The 23,633-nt window shown below is 49.8% G+C and overlaps 1 protein-coding gene across 2 annotated transcripts in view; it reads left to right on the top strand.

Annotated features, from left to right (window-relative positions):
- NTRK3 (neurotrophic receptor tyrosine kinase 3) overlaps nt 1–23,207 on the top strand; it is a 287,748-nt gene extending 264,541 nt beyond the window's left edge. For both annotated transcript variants that reach the window (XM_068143397.1, XM_068143396.1), the window contains 2 exons: nt 9,396–9,554; nt 12,409–23,207. In XM_068143397.1, coding sequence (XP_067999498.1) covers nt 9,396–9,554; nt 12,409–12,594 — 345 coding nt within the window. In that variant the 3' untranslated portion in view covers nt 12,595–23,207. The remainder of the gene's footprint in view (nt 1–9,395; nt 9,555–12,408) is intronic.
- The last annotated feature ends 426 nt before the right edge of the window (nt 23,208–23,633 follow it).

Raw genomic sequence — 23,633 nt, 5'->3', positions numbered from 1 at the left:
ATCCTGATGGTTTAACTTAGCCTCTATCTGATTAGCTTTTGAGCTATTAAACACTTCTTGTAGCATTACCAGCTCACTGCAAAATGATAATGCAGATCAGTCATGGGCAATTTCTGTTGGTACTTGCAGCCTTTGCAGGCTACAGATCCCCTTTGAAGTCAGAACTAGCTGACAGCTGTGCTGTTTTCATGGGTATTGCACAGCTCTGAGCAGACCTGTCCTAACCCAGACTCTGGTGTGGTGGTGCAAGAGTCTCCAGGCTGGTGGAGATGAATTGGTAAAGCCATATCATATGGTGCCTGAGAAACTATCTGCTGGCTGTGGTTTGAATATGTTTAAGTGGCCTTCCTACCATCTGCTGTGTATCTGGGCAGTGAGCAGGAGAAAGGTGGCTTAGCTGATAGCTTGGGAACAGATGTGGTGCATCTCTCTGCAGAGCCTCCCAGTGCCAAGCCACCCCTCCCAGCAGTGTGATTCCTGGGGAGCCCTTGCTTGAATCCTTCTTCAGTGCTACCAGTTTGGGGTCTCGTCACTCTGGGCCACAAGAAACTTTCAGTAGGTGACCTAGGGCATCAGGAGGCTGGCCAGTTCTCCCTCACCTGAGAAGGCTTTAGTGGCAACTGTTAGGACAAAGGTTTAGGACCTGTTGATGGTCTTGCTGACCTCTTTACTAGATGCTTTGCAACCTGCAGCTGCTCTGTACCCACATCTTCCCAGGTGAATAGAACAAGGCTGGAATTCCTCTCAGGTTTTGTCCTGGGGCTGGAGGTCCTGGAGTTGGAGGTCCTGGCTTTTGGAGCATGTACTGGCGCAAAGATGCGAAGCCGGCCTTCATTCCTCTGCGGGCTGGCTGTGCAGCCCTTTCCTAGCAGTGGGTGCTGCTGCTTTGAGTCCTGGGAAGCAAAGAGGAGGGGTGAGCTGCGGTAAGGAAGGGAGCACAGCACATAGATTATTGGCAAACATAATTAAAAATATATGTGAGATTACTCCTCTGTTTGCCTTTGCTCAAGCATCCTCTGCATTACCTCTGGCATTTTTAGACGGCAGATAATATAACTGAGAGGACTCTTGGGTACAGGCAGATCTTAGAGCAGCAGTGATTTATCTCAGGCCCTTTTGAGGTAGCAGAATTCAGCTACAGCCACCCCTCCATGTCTGCTCCCCTCCACCTCTTCCCCCCTCCCCCCCCTCCATTTGCATAAGTAATTGACAGCTTGTTAATGGCTCATTAGGAATGCTGAAAACCGTGGGATTAAAACACAGTCAGTGGAGCAGAGATGAGGGGAAGGGGGAGAAAGGCCACTGTCCCTGCTTGCAAATTACACCACTTGATTCAGTGTGATTCAGAATTACAGGTCATAAAGCAAGTAGATTGTTAAATGAAGTAAGGAAAAACAATGTCAATGGCAGGCTTTATTTTTAGACTCATGTTTAAACACAGTATGTGCATCTGGGGGGAACAAACAGTCCTTTGCCAAACAGTCCTACTGACAGCAGGAAGGTCTCACCCCCCTCTCCTTCTCAGTTTCTCATTAACCCTGCCTGGTCAGTCTTTTCTGCTCCTGAGCAAGTCCATCTGGCTCTTTACATCACCTCACAATAGGGACATTTGGTTCCTTTCCCCATGTTCTCACTGGGTAAGTCCAGTTCTCTCCCCTCTGGTGGCAGGGGACACCTGCATCTCCTCTGCTCTGGGCAAGGCTGGGACACTCACTGCATAGAATTGTTAAGGCTGGAAGGGACCTCAAGGATCAGCCAGTTCCAGCCCCCCCCTGCCATGGGCAGACACACCTCACACTACAGCAGGTTGCTCACAGCCACATCCAGCCTGGCTGCAAACACCTTCAGGGATGAGGCTTCCACCACTTCCCTGGGCAACCTGCTCCAGTGTCTCACCACAGCTGCATGCAGCAGATCAGCAGCTACAGCTTGCTTTGTGTGCCCTGTAAATCCCCCCAAACCCCCTGTGTGATGCCTTGCAAAATTGCTGTGCTATGTCTTCAATCACTGGCGTGCAGGGGAGCAGGCAGCAAGCCCCACGCTGTGGCACTGCCAGAGCCTGCAGAGGAAGAGGAGGTTGGTGTAGAAAGTGAGGATTAGGAGAGGCTCAGCTATGCATTCTCCAGAAAGTGGAGCATACACATCCAGACCACTGCATGGTGGGGGACATAAAAGTCAAGTAAATTGAAATGTCTGGGGGAAGCTTTGTGGTGTTTAAGCTCAAGTTCAGCACTGGCTATGGCAGCAGTGACAGCAAAGACACGAGACCTGATGGCAAGGAGAGGGCTGCACAGAGACTTTGCAGAGATGGCTGTTGGATGAGACTGAGAAGAGGCTCAGCCTGGGGCTGGCACAGCCATGGAGCGTGATGCCTCTCAGTCTGGAGAGCACCTTGGGGATTTTTTTGAGGCTAGAGTAATTGTGGCAATGGTGCAGTCTCAGCTCTAGCTAGAACCCTTCTTCCTGGGTAGGCTGACCAGAAATTGCAGCTGAAACACTTGTGAATGGCATCCAGTCACAGTTAAACTGAGCTACCAGAGGCAGCTGATTGGAAACTACTTGGGCACTTGAAAGCCTTAGTAAGGTGGCAGTTAAAACTATGAAGTGCAGGACAACTAACCTTCAGCAAAGTCAGCTCCCTCTGCCACATCAGAGTTAATCCCTCTGCTCTGCCCAGGAAACTGTCAGGACTCACACGGGCAAAAAAATATGGGCACATGTGAGAGGGAAAGAGCTCAGTGCTGCTGGCTCCAGAACTGAAGACAAGGCAGAAGGATCCCCAGCCTTGAGCATACACTGCCCTTGCCTTGCAGCTGAGAAACCACCTTCTCATGCCTTAACCTGTTCTGACAAACTTAGCCTCAGAGAGGCGTGCCCCCAGCAGTTCTGTTTGCTGTTTGTTTTTCTCCAAGAGCTCAGCTTAGCCAAACAGAGAAGCTTCTCCTGCTTCTTGCTTGCCTTGCTTTTTTTTTTTCCCTTTGCCCTTCTGTTCTCTGGAGTGACCCAGCCACCTGTGGCTCTTATTCATACAAAGCTGTGCAGAACTGCTGAACAACACATCCTGCCCTCAGCAGGGGTCAGTGTGTCCTGGTGGGGACGTGCATCTGGCTGCTGGGGGAAGGTTCAGAGCTAAGGATCTTCCAGGGATCACCCAGCTCCTAGAGCTGAGGTGTAAAGTACAGATGTTCTGGTGAGTCCCAGCCCGGGATGACAGCCAGGGCTGCAATTAAAGATGATCCCAGGTCACCTCTGCCTACAGCAGCAGGAACAGAGAGAGCAGTCAGGGAATATCCACCAGGACTGAGTGGTGAGTGGATTTTTTTTTCTGGAGAGAAGGGGTGCCAAGGTCTCCATTACTGCCACATCATTCTGTGCAAACTCTAATGCCTCAGCTTCCTGCACATAAAAAGGAAGTTCAGATAATGCTGCCCCATGTGAAGACACCTGCAGTGGTTAGAATCATAGAATCAGTCAGGGTTGGAAGGGACCACAAGGATCATTTAGTTCCAACCACCCTGCCATGGGCAGGGACACCCCACACTAGATCAGGCTGGTCTTAAACAGGGACCTTAAACCTCCAGGGCTGGGCCCTCAACCACCTCCCTGGACAACCCATTCCAGGGCTTCACCAGTGTCATGGTGAAGAACTTCCTCCTCACCTCCAGTCTGAATCTCCCCACCTCCAGCTTCATTCCATTCCCCCTAGTCCTATCACATCCTGATACCCTAAGTCCCTCCCCTGCCTTCTTGTAGCCCCCTTCAGATACTGGAAGGCCACAATGAGATCACCTTGGAGCCTTCTTTTCTCCAGACTGAACAGCCCCAACTCCTTCAGTCTGTCCTCATAGGAGAGGTGCTCCAGCCCTCTGCTCATCCTCATGACCCTCGTGGTTCTTCTGACTTTCCCAAGGCAGGAACAGCAGCAAAGCCTCCCTGGAGCATGCCAGGACCAGGAAGCAAGCTGTCAAATGACCAAGGAAAACAAAAGCATTGAGTTTTCTATTTGTTTGTTTTATGTCATTGCAAAGTTGTGAAGGAAACAAAACAAAAAGCAAAACAAAACACAGCCTCGGAGTCTGCCAGAGACCAGACTGTGTTCTTAGCAGAGATCCACAAAGCAACTTTCAGCTGTGAGCATGGAGCGGATGGCTCAGTAGATCCCCTCTGAACGCTGCTTTGAGATACAACCAAACCCAGGGCTGCCCAGCAAGAGCTGCCTTTGACATGCTAGCATCTGGGTTCCCTCCAACACAAAGCTCTCACGAGGGTTTTTCAGCCCTGGTATCTCTGTTTGTGGCCTAAACTGCAGACACATGGCACAGGCTTCGCTGCACACTGCTGCTCTGCTACCTGCTGCTGTGCTGTCGAACCCACTGGGGAGAGCAAGTCATCTTTTCCTTTCCTAATCAGCTGGATGTCATTCAGAAAGCTGGGACAAGGAGAACTTTTTCCCCAGACACCGTCTTTCCTTGGTAGCAGACAAACCTCAAGCCTTATGAAACTACTTGCACATAGCACTTACAGAGCTTTACATCGTCCAAGCTCTGTACCAGCATTAAGTAATTATCTCTCTCCCTAATGGCCATTAATGCTGGCCTCTCATGTGCCTCCCCCAGCTCCCTGAGGTTCATATCTAATACAGCAATAAGCTGCTCAAAGGGAGTGGCTGGTTATCTTGCAAGTCTAGGGGCTTGGATGTGTAATGAGTCTTCAGAGCAGAGGCCGGGTGCCCTGGAGTGTCAGAACCATGTGGCTGTGGACTAAGTCATGCACTGGGGAGTATCCATTAGGAAGAGGATGGAAATGAGCAGGTGCTACTGCAATCTTGAAATGGAGACAGGAGAAGGGAACTTTGGCTGCTCAGAGGATATGCACTGACTGCTCTCTTTATTACCAGGACAGTACTGCAAGGTGAAAGAGCAAAGCAGGGGGAATAGATGCCAGTGTGGGAACAGGGAGCTGATCTAGGGAGAGAAAGTCAGGGAGCTAAAAATGTCAAGGAAACCTAAACAGCCATAGCAAAGGGATAAAGAGGCCAGTCTGAAGGTTTATGAAGCACTATAATAACAAGGAGAAAGAACAAGCTTGGAAGCATCATAGGATTTAAAGAGAAGAGCAGAGGAGGCTTTACTTGCTTGGAAGCCAGTCCTCGTTCAAGGTTGTGGAGTGTCTCCAGGGGAGAGGCTGCAGTGCCACTATCTGAGGGCGTTTTACCCTTAAGGGCCTTTAGAAGATGAACCTGCATGACTGCTGGGCTCCCCCCTGCTTGAGTCCCAAAGGAAATGGAGCAAGATGGAGTGGAAGGATGACATGGCTGGTTTAGAAAGGACTCAGCACTAGCATGCTCCTGACAAGCACCAGTCCTGCATGGTCATTTAGCTCTGAAACCTGCCAGGCTCAGCGCTGAGCAGAGGCTTGACTGGAGCAAACTTTCAGCTCCTCTCTAAAGAGACAATAAAGCTTCTTCCCAAAGCCAAGGACATGTCATGTAAACTGGTTTTGCAGAAGATAAAAACCCATCATTTTTATTTCTCTTTAATCCTGATTTAATGGCATCATTTTGCTTTTATGCTTCTGGCGATGGCTGGCCCTGTGGAAGAGCTATGTAGCTGTGAGAATCATGTGCAAGTCCACAGTGTCATGACACAGCTCAGAGCCACTACATGTTATGCAAAGCATTTCTGTCACCCTGGACACACTCTGCTTCCTATGGCATCAGCAGCACAATGCCTCTGTGCTCAGCTCTAAATCATTTTGCTGCCTCAGCAAATAGCAGGGGATGGCTGACTGCAGAGCAGGGAGACTCGACTTTGTGTTCACTTGCTGTGCAGCCTCAGAGCTGGGCCTCTCCCTGCCTTCCTGCATCTGTTTCCTCATCTGTGAAATGGGAATTTTAATCCTAATCACTTTGTGAGGGAAGCAGTAAGGGACAGTCAAAGGCAATGCATTAAAATGTCGTAGTCAGCCTTATGTGGCAGGCTAGGCATTGGAGTGGGGGGGTGTCTGGTGCAGTTTAATTGATGCCTGCTCTGCTTTTAGCCACCTGGTAAGTGCAAGAAAATGTTTGCCCTTAAAAGTGTGGCACTCCTGTTGAGAGATGCACAAACACCTCTGCTAAGCACACCTAGGAGCACGGCTGAGCCATATTTGGGGATCCACTCAGGTCTGAATGCTGCTTGGGAGGTGGGGAGTCCCACCCCCCAAATTAATTTGATTATTAATTATTATTATGATGGGATTAATTTTTAGTAAAGGATCTATCTCATGGGACATACAGGGCTGAGAGGAATGCTTTGGCAGGCAGTCCCTGGGCCCCACCACATGACCTAAGCCAAGACTGTGTCACAGCCTTGGGACTACTGTTGACTGTAGATGTCACTTCACTGGCAGTTCTTCACCTGGATGTGTCTAGAGGAGACCAAAGACCTTGACTCTATTTTAGGTTATTAAAACTGAAGTGGGTCTACTGGCTGCTCTGATCTGCTTTCAGGGCCAGGCCCTCAAGAGGAGTGTAAATTGGGGGCCTCCCGTTTCAGCACCGCTGCTGTAATAATGTTTGTGTAAGCTGAGAACCTGCTTCATGGATCCTGAACTGCCCTAAGACCTGTTCCAGGAGGGAGTTAACCAAGCTCAGGGCATTGTGCTGCTTGTAATCTTAAATGATTCTGCAAGATTCAGGATATTACAAATGGAGGGAGCTTTGCAATAAGTAATCATTTTGAGATTGCTGGAAAATTGGAGAGTTAGTGCTGCTTAAAGGAGAATAAAACAAGCATTAGCACAAGGCAGCTTTTGCAACAATCAAGTTTGATGTATGCCCTCCTCTGCTGATAATGTTTTCTCAGAGTCTTTCACAAGAAAGGAAAGCAACTTGCAAAAGCTGGGAGTGCAGGGAAAAGCTACAGTTGTGGCCAGGTTTTCAGAGGAAGACAGAAAAGCACATTTCCACTACAGGAGAAACATAGAATCATAGAATTGTTAGCATTGGAAGGGAACTCAAGGATCATCTGGTTCCAATCCCTCTGCCATGGGCAGGGACACCTCACACTACATCAGGTTGCTCAGAGCCACATCCAGCCTGGTCTTAAAAACCTTCAGGGATGAGGCTTCCACCACCTCCCTGGGCAACCTGCTCCAGTGTCTCACCACCCTCATGGTAAAAAATATTCTTGGGAGGTCCAAGCAGCAAGCTGAGAACAGCCCAGCCAAGGCAGCTCTAAAGAGGAGGTACAGAGCTGCAATGTGCTTTTTATCTTCAGGCATCACAGTTCTGAGCACCTCTGCACTTAGGAATTGAAGATGCTCCTAAGACTTGTAAAACTCCTCCTCTTTTTTGAGGGAGGGTCTGTTTGAGAGTCAGCAGGTCTGCAGGGCTCTGAGTACAACAGTGCAAGCCTGAGTCCAGACTCTGTCAGCCCTGGAGAAGTCTGACTGGCAGCCTCTGCGCAGAAAGGCTGCCAGCAGCACATCCATTTCACCCCCATGCCAGCACTGCCCCTCTGGCTTCCAAGCAGCGCAGTGTCTGTGTGCTGACCCTTCCCCTCACTGCTTCTGCTTTAAGCAGGCAAAGAAATCTGTGGCAGCTTGGGGAAAACTGGCAGCTGGGAGGAGAGCTCCTGTTGTACAAGAACCTTTCTCATCCAAGCGAGCGCAACAATCTCATTACTCTGAATAGCCAAACACAGGCTGGAAACTTAGATACCAGCTACCTCCTGCCCTGATCCCTCACAGCACCAGAGAGATTTCAGCCTGTTTGATTCAGCTGCAGTGCTACAAAGTTAGTTTTTGGTGTCCCTAATGAGACAAGCAGTCTTTCATGCAGCGCCACAAAAGAGCTCTTGCTCAGCACCACGAAAACCTCAGACAGAGATGGGTGCAGGAGGATTGCAGCCGTACAACTTCCAGCACTGATTGGTCTCAGCAATTAGCTGCTGTCCTACAGATGGTGCTTTTTAGGTAGGACAGATGAGAGAGTGTCTTCTCCTTCTCAGAAACACTTGTTTGGTAAATCTGAAGGTAAATCCATCTGGGCTGCAGCAGAAATGTAGCCAGCAGGGTTGATGGAGAGGCATTCTTCCCCTCTACTCTACTCTGGTGGGACCCCACCTGGACTACTGTGTCCAGCTCTGGAGTCCTTGGCACAAGAAGGACGTGGGCCTGTAGGAATGCATCCAGAGGTGGCCACACTAATGATCAGAGGACTGGAACACCTCTGCTATGAGAACAGGCTGAAAGAGTTGGGGTTGTTCAGCCTGGAGAAGAGAAGGCTCCAGGGAGACCTTATTATGGCCTTCAAATACTTAGAGGGGGCCTACAAGAAAGACAGGAATGGTCTTTTTAGTAGGACTTGTGACAGGGCAAGGAGGGATGGTTTTAAACTAAAAGAGGAGAGATTTAGACTATAGCTAAGGAAGAATTTATTTGTCTTGCAATGAGTGGTGGGACACTGGCACAGGTTGCCCAGAGAGGTGGTGGATACCCCACCCTTGGAAGCACTCAAGGTCAGGCTGGTCAGGGCTCTCAGTAAGTTTATCTAGTTGAAGATGTCCCTGCCCACTGCAGGGGGATTGAACTAGATGAGCTTTAAAGATCCCTTCCAACCCAAACCATTCCATGATTCTATCTGCTGTCCAACTGTTTGCATGTACCCTTCAAACCCACTGTATACCTGCTGGGTTCATGAGCCCTGGCAAAGGGTAGACCCTGACTGAGAAAGTGCTTTACCCTGGCTTGGCAGATCCCAGTGAGACTTCTCCCATGAGCCCATCCACTTCCAAAGTCTCCTAAGGGTCTGGCTTTCCTATATCTCCATTCAATGTTTGGCACATCCCTGACTGTTCTTTACAAGCAGACTATCTTTGGAGCTTGGTCCTGCACTCATTTACATATTCAAAGCACTCTTCAACAAAGGCTGTAGCACAAAATCTCTCCTGCAGTTAGGTGATGTGCAGATGCCTCTGTGTGTGTGGCTGGTAGGAAGCCTCATGGAAGGGAGACAAACCTCACACTGTGCTTCTGGTGGGTGCTTGAGGAGAGCACTGAGGATCTGCAGAACTCACAGCAATGCTTGGGTGAATGTTGTTTCTTGCCTTCTGGTTCATCACACTGCAGGGCTGGAGCGTCCTCTTGGCATTTTGTCATTACCAGCCTGTTTTGGGAGGAGAGGGCATCATTTATCTTGATACATATCACTCCCTATCCATCATGCTAACCAGGTGGGATTGGTGGGTAAGCTCCTGGGCGGGCAGGAAGGCAGTAGCCAGCGCAGACAATTTTTTTTGAGCAGCTTTGATGTAGCTCACAGGGAAGCCTTGAGTTTGTCCACATCGTGTCAGGGCTGATCTTCCTCAGGGCTCTCTTCACTCACATTGCCTTCTGCCTTTGCCCTAACCCAGGTTGGAGGACACACCATGCTGCCTATCCGCTGGATGCCTCCGGAGAGCATCATGTACAGGAAGTTCACGACAGAGAGTGACGTCTGGAGCTTCGGGGTGATCCTCTGGGAGATCTTCACCTACGGGAAGCAGCCCTGGTTTCAGCTCTCAAACACAGAGGTACAACAGTGCTGAGACACCTCAGCTGGTGCTTTTTACCTTCACTCCTTTGCGGGTTGCTTGCAAAGCAGTTTGTACACAGGCAGTCCCCTCCTCTGCACTCCCATGGCTCCCAGAGGTGTCCTTGTCCCTGTTTAAGAGCTGGGGAAACTGAGACATGCAGGAATCAAAGGACTCTGCCAAAGCCATGTGCTGGCTCATCCTCAGTCTCTCTCTTCTAAGTTCTGACATACCCCCACAATAGCCACATCTGACAAACTCTTGGGGTGCTTCCAGAGCTGGGGATATCCAAATCACTGCTGAGATCTGAGTTGCTGCCATGCCCTGAATTTCCTAGGCTCCTTTATAGCTGAGGCTCTCACTGCAGACTCCAGAAAGCCTTTGAAGCCTGGCATGTGGCACTTTTTCCTACAGGAGCATCTCTTAGATGTTTTTGCCCCAGTTCAAAGAGGGCAGAACCCTAGGGAGCTGGCTTGTCCTTGTTCCTTTGAACAGCAAAAGTTGCAGCCCATCACCATCAGGCTTCACTGTAAAAAATGTTGAGGGAAGGCTGGCTGGGATTAGCAGGGTGTCAGGGCTGAGGGTTGAGGCACATCAGCAGAAATGCATTGGGAGATACTTTTTTTGCTCAGAATAGCAGGGGGGTATTAGAGGAGAGGGACAAGATGCATTGACGTAGCAGTGTGTGGGAGCCTGGCACATTTTTATCCCACTGTGTATCTAATGGGTTTCAGAAATTTCCCCTTTTGTAGTGAAAAAACCTGCATTTTCTGCTTTGTGGATACAGATCCCTTAATTAAGTGAGTTGCAGAGATGGCAAATCCAAGGTGTTGCTGTACAAGCTCTAATACTTGCCCATTCGTGTGCTCAATGGGGCCTGACTGTATATCCCAAAGTAGCACAGGCAAACATTTTGGAGGCACAAACAAAGGAATCAGCGAGGACAGAAGTTATTTGTCATGCCACTTAATGAGCTGCTCTTGCATTTCCCTGGGAGGGTAGGCAGAAACACACAGGAATGAGCAGGTGGAGCTTGGACATGGGTGATTGGCACGCTTGGAATATGGCAGCTCAGCTACCCCCATGCTTTCTGCCTCAGTCTCCTTTACAGTAGGACTGAAAAGAGTCACCCTTAGCCTTGAAGGAGGAGTCCTAGTTAAAATTCTGCAGCTGTATTGGCTTTGCAACCATCTCTGGGAAAAGCCTTGGCCTTCCCTTTCCTGTTGCTCTATCCACTTCTTTCTGAGCACCATCTGTGGGCTCTCGCTGCAGGCCATGCTGTCCTGGGGTGAGGGACCTATGGCAGCTGTCATCTAGCTCATTTTTCACAGCTTGTGAAGAACTGGGCACAACCTGGGTGTCTGCAGGGACTGACACCTCTGCAGCTCCTGGATGGTGAGATTTCAGGGCAAGTCTAAGCAGCAGCTTGGCCATAGCTGGGGCAGGTTAACTGGGTCTGTGCTAAGCCCCAGGCTGCCAGGGCTGGTCTGTGAGCAGCACCACTGCTGGCTGTGGGCATTAGCCAGGCTGGGATCTCCAGTCTTTCCCTCTCTCCTTTGGTATCCACATGGCCTTGTACCCCAAGAGCATTTTCAGCAGGTGTTGTCACAGCTGGAAGAGATCCTGCCTGAAGCAGAGGAACGAGGCAGGGCACCACCTCTTCTGAAAGCCTCAGCCAGTCCATTAACTTCTGTCTATACTTTAGCTATGCCCTGGAGAGAAAGCCCCCACCACAGGACTTCTGTGCATGTCCAGGCCACCCTGTCAGAAACCATAACTAACCTCCTCCTCCGAGTCCCCGTTGCCAGCAGCTTTATGGCCGTGCAGGCTTCTCTGCATGCCGCCTCTCCCTCCTCTGCTTTCAGCAGGTCCTAATCTCTCCCCTCTGTATTTAAATGCAAACAGCAAAGCGATAAGGATCTGTTGAGCTGTGTGGCTGCCCCATTACTATTCATAAATGATAAATTCCCAAACACCCCTTGCTGGGTGGCTTCCCTCAACACACTGCTTGGGGTCTGTGTTTATCTGCAGCGTGTGGCAGGTCACTGGCACGCTGCAAGGCTGAGACTCATCGACTCCAGCTAAGGAGGCCAGGCAGTAATAGCAGCCCTCTGACAAATCATAACCTCCCTTCCTTTTGCATCCATTCCTCTGGTGAGCAAAACACAGACCCTCAGGAGAGTCTTTTCCAATGTTGTGCCTCTGAAGAGACTTTAATGAAGGACAACAAAGCTGGGGTGGAGTTTGGAGCACAGCCCTATGAGGAGAAGCTGAGGGAGCTGGGGTTGCTTAGCCTGGAGAAGAGGAGGCTCAGGGCACACCTCCTTGCTCTCTAGAACTACCTGAAAGGAGGTTGTAGCCAAGTGGGAGTTGGTCTCTTCTCCCAGGCAAGCAGCACCAGAGCAAGAGGACACAGTCTCAAGCTGTGCCAGGGGAGGTTTAGACTGGAGGTGAGGAGAAAGATCTCCCCAGAAAGAGACTGGCCACTGGAATGTGCTGCCCAGGGAAGTGGTGGAGTCACCATCCCTGGAGGTGTTCAAGAGGGGATTGGATGTGGCACTTGGTGCCATGGTTTAGTAGTCATGAGGTGTTGGCTGACAGGTTGGACTTGATGATCTTTGAGGTCTTTTCCAACCTTATTGATTCTACAATTCTAAGACTACAGCTGGAGATTAGCTTTTCCCTGGAAAACTGTCGCTAACACCACACACAAACCAGCGAGTGCCGAGGAGCTTCAGACCTCTTGGCTTCTCAGCACTCCCACTCACTAAACAGCACCACATCAGCCAAGACAGGACACCCTCCAGGAGCTGCTGGAAGGGTGTTCAGTGTCTCTCTTCTCTCTCTCTTTCAGGTCATTGAGTGCATTACCCAAGGCCGAGTGTTAGAAAGGCCTCGAGTCTGTCCCAAGGAGGTTTATGACATCATGTTGGGCTGCTGGCAGAGAGAACCTCAGCAACGGCTCAACATCAAGGAGATCTACAAGATCCTTCACGCTCTGGGCAAGGCCACGCCAATCTACCTGGACATCCTTGGCTAGCCATGGCCACTTGTCAAAAGCCCCTGCTCCTTCTTTCCCTCCTTCCTTCCCTCTCCCTCTCCCAACTCCTTTGCCCCTCAGCTCCCAAGCAAACATCTTCATATAAACTCAAGTGCCTGCTACACATACAACACTGAAAGAAACAAAACAAAAGCAAAACCAACAAACAAATCCCACAAAACAATAACCTGTAAGGCAGTCTGGCTTATATATATATTTATAGATATCTCTCTCTATATATAAACTTCCACACCAATACAGAAAGAAGCTGCTGTTACAGAAAATTATAAGACTGGAGAGAACAAAAAACAAACAAAGGAAAACAAAACAACAAAAAAAAAAGAAAATAATAGAAAACACACAAAAAAAAGAGGAAAAAAGTACTTAGAAAGGTATATATAATTAAAAAAGAACAAGGAAAACAAAACACCACAAAGCTGAAGAAAGGAGAAGGTCTTTTTGCCCTGAGCGATGAAGCAGTGAATTGAAACCCTGCTGTGGGTATGGTTCAGGCTGCTGGGCAGGGCTCTAGGCTGGCTACAGCAGGGATGCCATCCCGGGAGGAGAGCCTTGCCCTGGTTGTATGATATGCACTGAATGTGTGAAATCAGCCCTCCCCTTTCAGCCCTGCCTCCCTGCCTCCTTCCCAGCCCGCAGATGATGGGCTCCAAGCCAGGGCAGTGCCCCTGGATGAACTCTCTTTTACCAATCCCTTCCCTCCCTCCCCCTCGGTCCTTCCCCATCCCTCCTCTGCCTCTTTTCCTCCCTCCAACATTTCAGGACAACTTTTCTAATTTGCTGATTCTTAACTGTATAGACTCAAGGCTTTCGAACTCACAGTCAAAGGATTGTGGCACCTACGGGTAAAACACACCCCCGGGAACCAGCCGCCCTCCCGCAGACTGCGAGCCGGCCTGCCCCACACCTGCCTCCTGCCCCACGCCAGCTGCTGCCAGGGCTGGGAGAGCAGCGGGACCAAGGCGGCTGTGCACGGGAGTCGAAGGGGGGGTCCTGGAGACCCGGTCCCAAATCATCCCCAACACATTTCAGTGCGGAGACAGGAGTGCCGTTCGCCCGGGACGCCCAGCGCGGGAGGCGGCTTTGGGAGAACCACCCCCCTCATCCCCACCCCTCCTTTTTCTCCCCACCTTTCACCTTCTCTAGCAGACACGGAGCTGTTCCCCCTCCTTCAGCTGTCTGCACCAGGGCCAAAGCAGCTCCTGGTGTAAGCCTTCAGCAGACAGGGTTGGATCCCTGCTCCCTCCATTGCATCATGCAGACAGCTGGGGAGCATCTCTGCATCCCAGCTGGGTGTGCCTAAGGAGTCAGCGTATCCCAGTGCTCTTCCTCCTCATCCTCTTCCTTTCCCCATCCCTGCCCCAAGCCTCAGTCCAAGCCTCAGGCACAAGCCAGGCAGGGGACAGGGAGAGGGACAAGGCTTGTGAGAAGGCTGGGAACCTACCAACACCTGCCTGCAGCCCCCTTGCCATTCTCCTCACGTCCCCATCCCCTGAAAGGATTGATGCATCTGCCTTTGAGCTGTTGTGAAATGCAGAGGCTGAAGAATAGCTCCACAGGCAGCCCCGGGAGGCGGGGGGGTGGAAAGGAGGGGAAGGTGCCTTCAGGAGCAGACGGCTCAGCGGATGGCCACAGCAGCCAGCCTTGCATCTCAATGAGGATAAAGGCCTGGCAAGCAGAGACAGGGTGGTGGGGACAGGAGGGAGAGACTCATCCTCACCCTAGCCAGTCTCCCTCGGGCAGGAAATAATCCTGACCTGGGGAATGGCTGAGTCAGACACTGAAGCTCATCCAGACTGGGCTGAGAACACAAAACTTTTCTGGGTCTTTCATTTTGGTGCTGTGATGGAGGCTGAGGGGGAGCCTCAGCTTGGCAACTGCTTTCAGGAGGCAAGGAGCAACATCGAGGCAATTTTGAGAAGGCAACAACTGCTGGTACAAAAATAGCCTGCTCAGATGTGGCATTGGCCTAGAAGGGAATGCAGATGGGGGAAGAGGAGACAGAGAAGGGATCTTGACTCCTTCTCCATGGCCAGAGTAGTGTTCATGGCCAAGACACAAGGGAAGATCAGAGGCCATGGTTATGGCTGGCTACTGAAAGAGAACATTTTCTATCCTCTCCTTATGCTCCTTGCATCTTGCCAGTCTCTACCTCCCAGCCATGGCTCGGGCATGTCCTGGCTTATGGTTGCAGGCAGATGCAGGGGACACTGCTACAAGGAGGTTTGTGGGGGCAGCAGTGGCCGTGGGTTTATTGTGTGCTTGTGTAAAGAGCAGTGCAAGCCTTGGGTGGGAGATGATGGCTGCCAGTATCCACGTGGGAGTAAGGATGTAACCTTCCTCTGTGTTAGAGAGATCTGGGACAGACTCTTGCCCCTGACAGCTGAACAGACTGCCCCTGAACAGGCACGAGCAGCTCACAGCATGGACACCAAAGGTGACATGGTCAGGCACAAGGGTGTAGACCATGTCCAGGAGACCACACACCTCATGCCATGTATCATGCCATGTATCATGCCATCCCTCAATAGCTGGATCTTGCTCCTTTAGGAGAGGACATCCAGTTTTCCTCATCTGCCAGCTTAGGTATCCCTTTGAGAGGAACTTAGATCGGTTGAAGGGTTGCTAGTCCTGGCCTGGCTCCCTTTGTATGCAGCCTGCTTTGGCCAGAAAGATTGGAGAAAAATACTTTGAGGGTGCTGGAGCACTGGCTGCCCAGAGAGGCTATGGAGTCTCCTCTGGGTGCAATCCTGTGCAACCTGCTCTAGGTGAAGCTGCTTTATCAGGAGGACTGGACTAGGTGCTCTCTAGGGGTCCCTTCCAACACCTCCCATTCTGTGAGTCTATGATTCTGTACCAGGGGAGAACAAGCAATAGCTGTTAGTTGTCCAGTGTCTCCAAAAGAAAACCCTTCCCTTGGGCTGTCTGTCTCAGCCTAAATGGCTTCTTGCTCCTGTGGCTCCCAGGCACTGGACCAGATTGTGCAAGGCCACCATTTTGGTGGCTCCTCTCTCTTGCTCTCATTTCTTTTTCTGCTCATGTCACAGGCCTTTACACTATCAGGTCACCTACAGACACTGAGTCCCCATAGTCAGTGAGATTCCCCTGTCACTATTCCACACAGCAGCCACATCCTCTTTTCCTCCTTCTTTCCTGCTTCCCCTCCTCCCCAGCACCACCACCCTGTCCCTTTTGTCACCTCTTTGTATGGTCACAACAGCCAGGTGAGCTCAGGAGCTCATGACACCGAGCCTTGGTGTTGTATGGTTAGGACTGAGTAGTCTGAAAGGCAAGGAGATGAGTCCCCAGAAGATGTGAAGAGGCTGAGACCAAGGTTCAGGCTGTGTGACTGCTTTACTGCTAGTCCCACCAAGTGCAGCAACTGCCTCAGGAAAAAAAGATCCTTTTGTCCAAGGGAACTGTGAACAGCTGCTTAGAAGAAGAGGATGAGCTGCACTGCTGTGGTCATCACATCTCATCTGCTCCTGCTGCTGCTTTATGCCCCTTGGCCTGTTGGTGTTGGATGGAGCTTTGCTGGTGGGGAGGAGGAGGTTGTGTGTGAAGACATGATGGAAACTGCTGCATCACTCTCTGGCATGACAGTTGTGCAGGGAAAGCAGCTGTGCTGAATTCTTGGTGAACACCTCCTAAGACCTCATTTTCAAGAGGATCATCCATGGACCAGAAGTGGAGCTGCCCATCAACATGGGTCACACTGCTTTTCCCTGGAGGAAGATGGGCTCTGGGGTGGCCCTGCTGCACGTGAGGGGAGGAAGAAGAGCACATTCTGGGGGGAGACTCTGACAGAGTGCCATAAATCTGAGTGTGGGAACTGCTGAGAGGCAAAAAGAGTTGAATTGATGCTCCTCCTTCATTTCCCAGTGAGATAATTCACCTTATCCTGTCTCTACAAAGAGCAGAGAGCTATGCCTGCTGCCTGGGATCACCAACAGGTCTCACCCAGCTCTGGGTAGGCCAGGCCTAATTCCCTGCACACCCAGGCTGGAGTTCTTGCCACCCAGCCTCTTCCATCTTTCTCAAGGGTCTTGTGAAAAGAAGCTGGGAGAAACAGCAGTCTGACCACCGCTGAGAAGGGGCCAGGGGGGCTTCCTGCTCCCTGGAATTAAAAGAGTTATTATCAACTCAGTCACACAGACACCCATTTGGGTGTCACCCAAATGCTGCCCTCTTGGAGGTTAAGGTACTCTTTTGGTGCATGGCACAGAGGGCAGGGCATACACTGGGGGCAGCAAATGTGGCTCCAGCCCTAGGGGCTCATCAGTGACCTGTCTTGTCTCCTCCAGCCACTGCTTTTCCTTCCACCCCAATCTGCCAGGTTGCAAGATGAGAGCTGAACTGTAGCAAAGGGAAGACACCCAATGATCTGCCAGACTGAAAGTCAGTCCTAACACCCCCCCAAAGCTTGCCCATCTGGTCCTTTTAGATATCCTTCCATGCATGTATTTTGGGGGTGAAAAAGGAGCCTGAGCCACCTCCTTGGGTCCACAGAGTGTTGAGTTGCAGGCCCTGGGAACAAGTGCTGCACAGACAAATGTGGAAAGTCTGGAATGCCTTTCGAGAGGCTGCTTGCTTGAGAGACATCGTTAGCTTTGAGCTGTCTGCTTGGCCCCAGGAGTAGGTGGAACAAGGTGAGAAAACGTGGAGAAATAAAAGAGCCAAGGAAAAGGGAAGGCTGGGGTTTAGAAGGCAAGTGAGTGTCTTGGATTGGGAAATGGAGACTGGCCTGGGGAGAGTGGCACAGAATTTTAAGTAGCCCAGTAGACACAAGCAAAACAAGAAGAAAAGAGCAACATGCTGGAGTTCCAGGAAAAAGCTCCAGCTATGGCTCTGGGTTAAAATGGAGACAGAAACCAATAAAAGCAAGGGACCATTTATGCAGGCAGAAAACAATATGGCTAGGGTTTGTGATTTATTATGGTTTGGGGTTTTGAGTGCTTTGTTTTCCTGTAAGAAAATGCAACTAAAAGAAGGCCAGGAAAAGTGATGGGGGGTGGGGGCACAGACAGAAGCATGAGAGCAGAGGTGAAAGGCTCTTATTTCCCAGAACTCAAATGCATGAGTTCCCCTGAGCTCAGAATATGGGGGGAAGAATGCAGACCTGGGTCTCCAGCACTAGAAGTGATTCTGAACAGCAGGCATTCATGTGCCAGTCTGTGCTTTGGTCAGCATGCCACCTTATGAGTTGGTTTTTCCAATCTCTCTCATTTCCCTGCCCCCCCAGGGAGTAGCTGCACCCTTTGCCCAGCTGTGACTTGCAAAGGTTAATGAAAAGCCGATGCAAGTAGTTGAGTTTTTGCTGCATCCTCCAACTGGCCAGGAATCAGCTGAACCACCACAGCTGTGGCTCCTACCCAATGGTTTCCTAACAGCTGGAGGTGTTCTCTGATGGTAAGGCACTGGTGAGGATAAGCAAGCTGAGGAAGTGGGAGCTGGGCTGTGATACCCTGCTGTAGTGGCTCCTCTGAGAGCTGAAATGCTGTGGGGCATCCACAGGGCTCCTTCGCTCTGACACTCAGTGGGCACAGGCACGCTTTGCCACAAGCCAAAAGGGCTCATTTTCCTTTCAGATGTGGTGGCTTTCCTGATGGATGGTAGGGGCATGGAGCCTTGGCATAACAATGCTGTCTCCAAATGAATACCAAACCCAGAAAAAGAGACATTTCCCTGCTCAGCACTGCCTTCCAGGAGTGGACAAACTTGCTCAACTCTAAGGTGCCTTCTCCCCCCTTGCTCCAAGGTGTCTTTTGCCATCGGTATGAATTTCATGTTTCTTTAAATAGCTGCTAAGTCCTTAAACTTGTCTTTTTCCCCTTGGCTGCTATCCTTGCAAGAAGGGATATTGAGTTTCAAGCACAGAGAAAGTAGGTGTCTTCAAAACATCTGTTCTGGCTGGCACTAACATAAATGACACAGGCAGAGACGTCAGTCGCTGCTCCAAGAGGAATGTAGGAGCATTCCATCTCTCCTGGGCCTCTTACTCCTCTCCACTACGCTACTGAGCCATAAAATGGCTCCCTGAGAGGAGTGAGAAGAGTCCCATGCCTTGCAAATCTTGAAAACTAAATTGAAGAAGGAGAAGAGACCAAAAGGAGGACGCAATCTTACAGCTGAGCCGAATGAGTTGACAGGTTGGTTTCACCTCCATGACTTCAGTTTCTCACAGAACCCATCCTACAGATCTTTTCAAACTAAAGGAATGACCACTAGTTCCTCCTGCCAGCCCACAGTTTCATTATCTCTCCAAGGGGAAAGGAGGTACAACAAATCTAAGCATTGCTTCCTCCCCCTGTCAGGAGTCCTCTGCAGGAGCTGATCTCCCACCCAGCACAAGTGACTTGATCCTACAGATGAAAACTTGAGGGGGCGTGCAACTGCTGAACTCCTGGCTGCTAGGACAGGACCCCAGCAGGGAAGGACTGAAAGACCTCTAAAGAAAATCCTAGCTCTAGGAGGTCTGAATCTCTTTTCACATACTTTCTCTTTCCCTCTGCTGCCTTCCAGCCTCCCCAGCTGCTGCAGCCACTCTCTTTTCAGAGCACAGAGAGCCGGCGAAGCTGTTTGATTTCAATGTGGTAGGTGAGAGAAGACTTATTTCCCCCCCTCTGCCCTCTCCTTTTTCTCCCCGTGCCCCTCCTGTCCTTGCAGTTCTCAGGACTTGACTAGCAGAGCTTTTAAATGAAGTGAAAGTCTTAATGTGAGGTGAATCCCAAGACCACAAACAGTTTGGACTTCAAACAGTGAGAAAATTGGCGCCGAATGATTCCGCACACAAAGCAGAAAACTTTCATTTCCTGCAGGCAGGATGGAATTGACTGTTATATTAAGACTTCAGAAGGAGCACTGCCCCGGAGTAATTTCACTGCTGTCAGGCAGTGTTGACATCTAGATTAACCTCTGTGCAGTGAATTTTGCAGCAAAGCTCATTGTAATGCATGTGGGGTATCTCCTGTAAATCCCAGCTGAAGCCCACAGTGTCCCACCCTTCTGGCACAGGAGAAAGGGTCGGGGAGCAGCTGCTATCATTTTTGACCCCAATGGAGCATGACTCTAACCTCATCCAGGCCAGTTCTGCTGAAACCTATTTTCTGCTGTGCTAAAGTGACAGGAGCTCCAGCCACTGGCTTGGGTTTTGTGTTTTTTTCATTCCCCAAAGAGGCTTACATCACAAGGCTGACTTTTTTTTTTGCCAGCGACAAACAGCTCCCTTCACATAGCCACCGAGCAACGCAGTCCTAATTAAAAGGCGCCAGTTAACCAGTGGCAATTAGCTGCTTGAACTGATTAACTCCAACACATACAATCCCCACACACAGTGCTCTGATCAGACATGATTCAGGATTAAATGGCAGACAAACTCCCAGCTGAGGGGAGGCGACGGCATCCGATCCTGCCCACCGGCCCACAGGCACACCCTTAACTCTCTCTACCAAACCAAAGCTGCCTGGATTAAAGAAGTTCACACAGTTCATCCTGGTGAGTCAGAGGGCATTGAAAAGAAGTCCCTTGACTCCTGAACTCGGTGCTCCTGGTGTTAAGTTGGAAACATAAGCCAGACCCCAAGCCCTCACGTCTTTTGCTGTAAGAGTAGGTGGAGCAGCAAGAATTCCCAGGCAGGACCCACAAACAGCTTCTTTACTCTAGTGTGGATAGAGACAACCCTGCCTGGGGTACTCAAGGTGCTTCTCTGAGATGCATTTCTTTGTTGAAAAACAAAACCCCAAACCCCTAGCAGCTAAAAAAGGTATTGAAGAGGAAAAGAAGGGTTTCTTTAATGTGGTTTTGCCGCCCCTTTCTATTCATACACTTCCTTTCATACTCAGACCTTGCTCTACACTCATCTGCAGGAGGTTCTAGGCAAGAGACAAGGGAGCAGGTGTGGAACAGGTTAGCCACAAACCCTAAATTAAATCTCAGTAGTACTTCTAGGCATCTCTTTCAGAGGCCTCCCATCCTGTCACCCACAGCTCTTCACAGCAGGCTTACCATGATATTTGTCAAAGGTTTTGGGTAGCCTGTGGAGAGCGGACGCGCCTGTAGTTTCCCCTCATCTTCAGACGGAGCTGCGCGCCCCTGGCATTTCTGTAATCAGGCCCATCAGGAAGATTTACTACCCTCAATCAGAATACAGATGAAGAGGCTACCCAAGGTTACAAAGAAGGTCAAGCTGTTGCTTTGGACTGGTATTTGCTTTGGGAGGAATTTGATGGACCAATTTAACCACCGCAGCACATCAAAACCTGGTGGCTTCATTTAAAAAGTAATCAGTATTGTATTTCGCTTTAGACATCCGTGCATTAGTGTTCTGCAAATATGATTTCCTCTTTGTTTGCATTATTGATGCCATAAAATGTCAGACACATTAAAGAAAAGAGAAAAAAAAAAAAAGAAAGAAAGGATAAAAAAAAAAAAGAGGCCAAGCTTTGGGGTTTGGAATGATTCTGGCTGAATTGCAGTTGGGTTCCTCTTTATTTCCCACGACAGCGATGCACTGCTGCTCATCCTGCTATTGCTTCACAAAGAGTGAGCTCTAAGTGTGTTTATTCAGCCAACCATATTTCAGGAACCACATAACCCTGATGTTTTTACTGCATGTGGCAGCGTGTGTACGTGCGTTGGGGGGAGGGGTGGGGAGGGGGCGAGGAGAGAGCTGGAACTTTGTCCAAGAGCCCTCCCCTCTCTGGTGGTGTGGTGGCTTTCTGCAATGTTGTGTGACTCCCTTCTGCTCAGGTGGCCAAGTCAATTTGTTCTCCAGAGCTGACTTCTGTGATCAGGACTTAAGGCCTTCTGGTTTTGCGCTGCCCAGAATCTGTCACCTGCTTTCGGCATTCAGCAGCCATTTGCTATCCACAATGGTTCCTAGATGTCTGTGCCACTGAGACTACACAGTGCTTGAGTCTCAGGCGTGAGACAGATGAGTTTTAGCTCATCCTAGTCGTGAACCAGTGACAAGTTCACTGATTTATCTTGGTTCCTACACTGCTCCCCACTCAAGGCTCACTGACTACTGTTCCCAAAGCAAATGCCATTAGCTGCTCAGTGTGTTTTCTTCTAGACTATTAAAGAGCACTAGTCTTGGCATATGTTTTCTGCCTCACCTCTCTATAACAAATGCTAATCCATTGTTCAATTTTCCTATAAGGCTCTTTAAAGAAGATTCTTCCTCTTAAAAACCTACAGAACCGTCTTCCCAAGTCTGCTTGAAAGTTAAAAAGCAAACAACCCTCACTCCCTCCCAAAAAAACCCCAAACAAACAAAATAGGTTGGAGTTCTCTCTCTTACATAAGGAATTTCGTCAGCTATATGATTTCTTTTCAGCTTTTCCTTCCATTGAGAGCAAGTCATGGGAACAGGAAGAGAGGGATACAGTGGAACAGTCTAAGGGACTCAGGTAGGACTTAGACTTCAAGGGCATCTGTTCACCTTATAGGCCCATGCCAGCCTTACACAGGAAGAATCCCTCCAGCTTTTCATAAGCAGCTTCCTGCCCAGCTCTCTTGTTCCTACTGCAGTTCTGAGGGCTGACCTTCAGATAACTTTCAGATCTCCTTATCTTCACAGAGCCATCTCAAGGCTATCCAAGCAAACCAAAGAATCCAAAGAAGAGATGATAGGGCTAAATGAGTGTGTAGTTCAGTTTCTCTCCCTTTTTCACCAGGGGCAAAGATGCTGAAAGTGACTGAACAGAAAAGCTATTTTCCCCCCACAGGAGTGATCCAGTTTCTTTTTAAATCCTGATATTTAAGGTGCCATGCAGCAGTAGCTATAAAATGCACCTTGAAATGTTGAATGAACACAAGGAGTCTATTTGGGTTTGGGTTTATGTCTGTAATTTCTCTCACCAAGAATTCAACTGTTAGTCAGCTCCCAGCAGGTTGTTCTGATTGCTGGAGAGATGGTTGGGATTGATTCTGGCTGTGATCTGTTTGAGCCCAGCCTCATTCTTATGTAGCTAGATTGAGACAATAGAAATAACCAGCAAGGGACCAAATTGTTGTTTCTGTGTAACTAAACCACCTTGTGCAACACCAGGCTCAAACTTGAAGGAGCTGAACACCCACAATTTTGTCAGTACAGGCCATGGATACTGAGAGGCACTGGAGCTCACTCTGATATCAGGGGTAGAAGAGAGGGGAAGAGGAAGAGGAATGCTACAAGAAACAAACAGAGCACAAGAAGCACTGCATCATAAAAGATATCAGTTGATTTATAATACAGGAAAATCCACTACTGTGCATGAGAGAAGACTCAGAATATCCATCCCAGCAGCCAAGACCATTTGCCATCGGGACACATCCTACAGCCCTCCTCTCAATTTTAATTTCCTTTTCCTCCTCCTCCCTCTGCTAATACACAACAAATCCTGGCATATGGCTCTCTTGCAAGCTGAAATTAAGGTAAGAGGCAGGACTGGGAAAGAAAGAGAGAGCCCAGACCACGGTGGATGATGTGACAGCCTTTCAGCCCAGCACCTCTTCAGCAGCAAGTGCCTAGTGCGGGCCTTATTTATTGATTTATATATATATTTTAATGTTACACCTCTTTGATGCAAGTGGTGCTCACACGGAGGATAAACCTGTTCAGTCCCCAGCAGCACCAGTGGAAGGGCTGGCTGCAAACTGGAGGCTCAGCGGAGCGCGGCCGCCGCGTCAGCACCGCGGACAGCGGCACCCGCCCGGGGCCGGGCTTCTGCCTCGCTCCGCCAAGGCCCGCGGAGCCCCAGCGGCAGGGACAGGGCTCCTCATGCCCTCACCGCTCCCTGCGGGGCACACCTCTCCCACCCTTCCTCCTTTTTCTCCCGTCCTTTTTCCTAGTGTGAAATCATTAGTCAGTACCTCGTTTTCACGTGATGGAGGCGGAATGGATTAAAATGCAAACAAATTGATCTAATGCAAGAGAACTATTTTCTCCTTCAGAATTAAGCACTCTACCCCACTTCTTCCTGCACTGGTGCTCCACCTGTGAAGGCTTCTTCAGTAATTTGGACTATGAAATGTTCCTG

This window comes from Melanerpes formicivorus, unplaced genomic scaffold, assembly GCF_026170545.1.
Source record: "Melanerpes formicivorus ecotype bairdi unplaced genomic scaffold, bMelFor1.0.p_v2 SCAF_10, whole genome shotgun sequence".
NCBI classification, from domain to species: domain Eukaryota; kingdom Metazoa; phylum Chordata; class Aves; order Piciformes; family Picidae; genus Melanerpes; species Melanerpes formicivorus.
The sequence above is the reverse complement of the archived record's forward strand: the minus strand, read 5'-3'. Positions and strand labels throughout refer to the sequence as shown.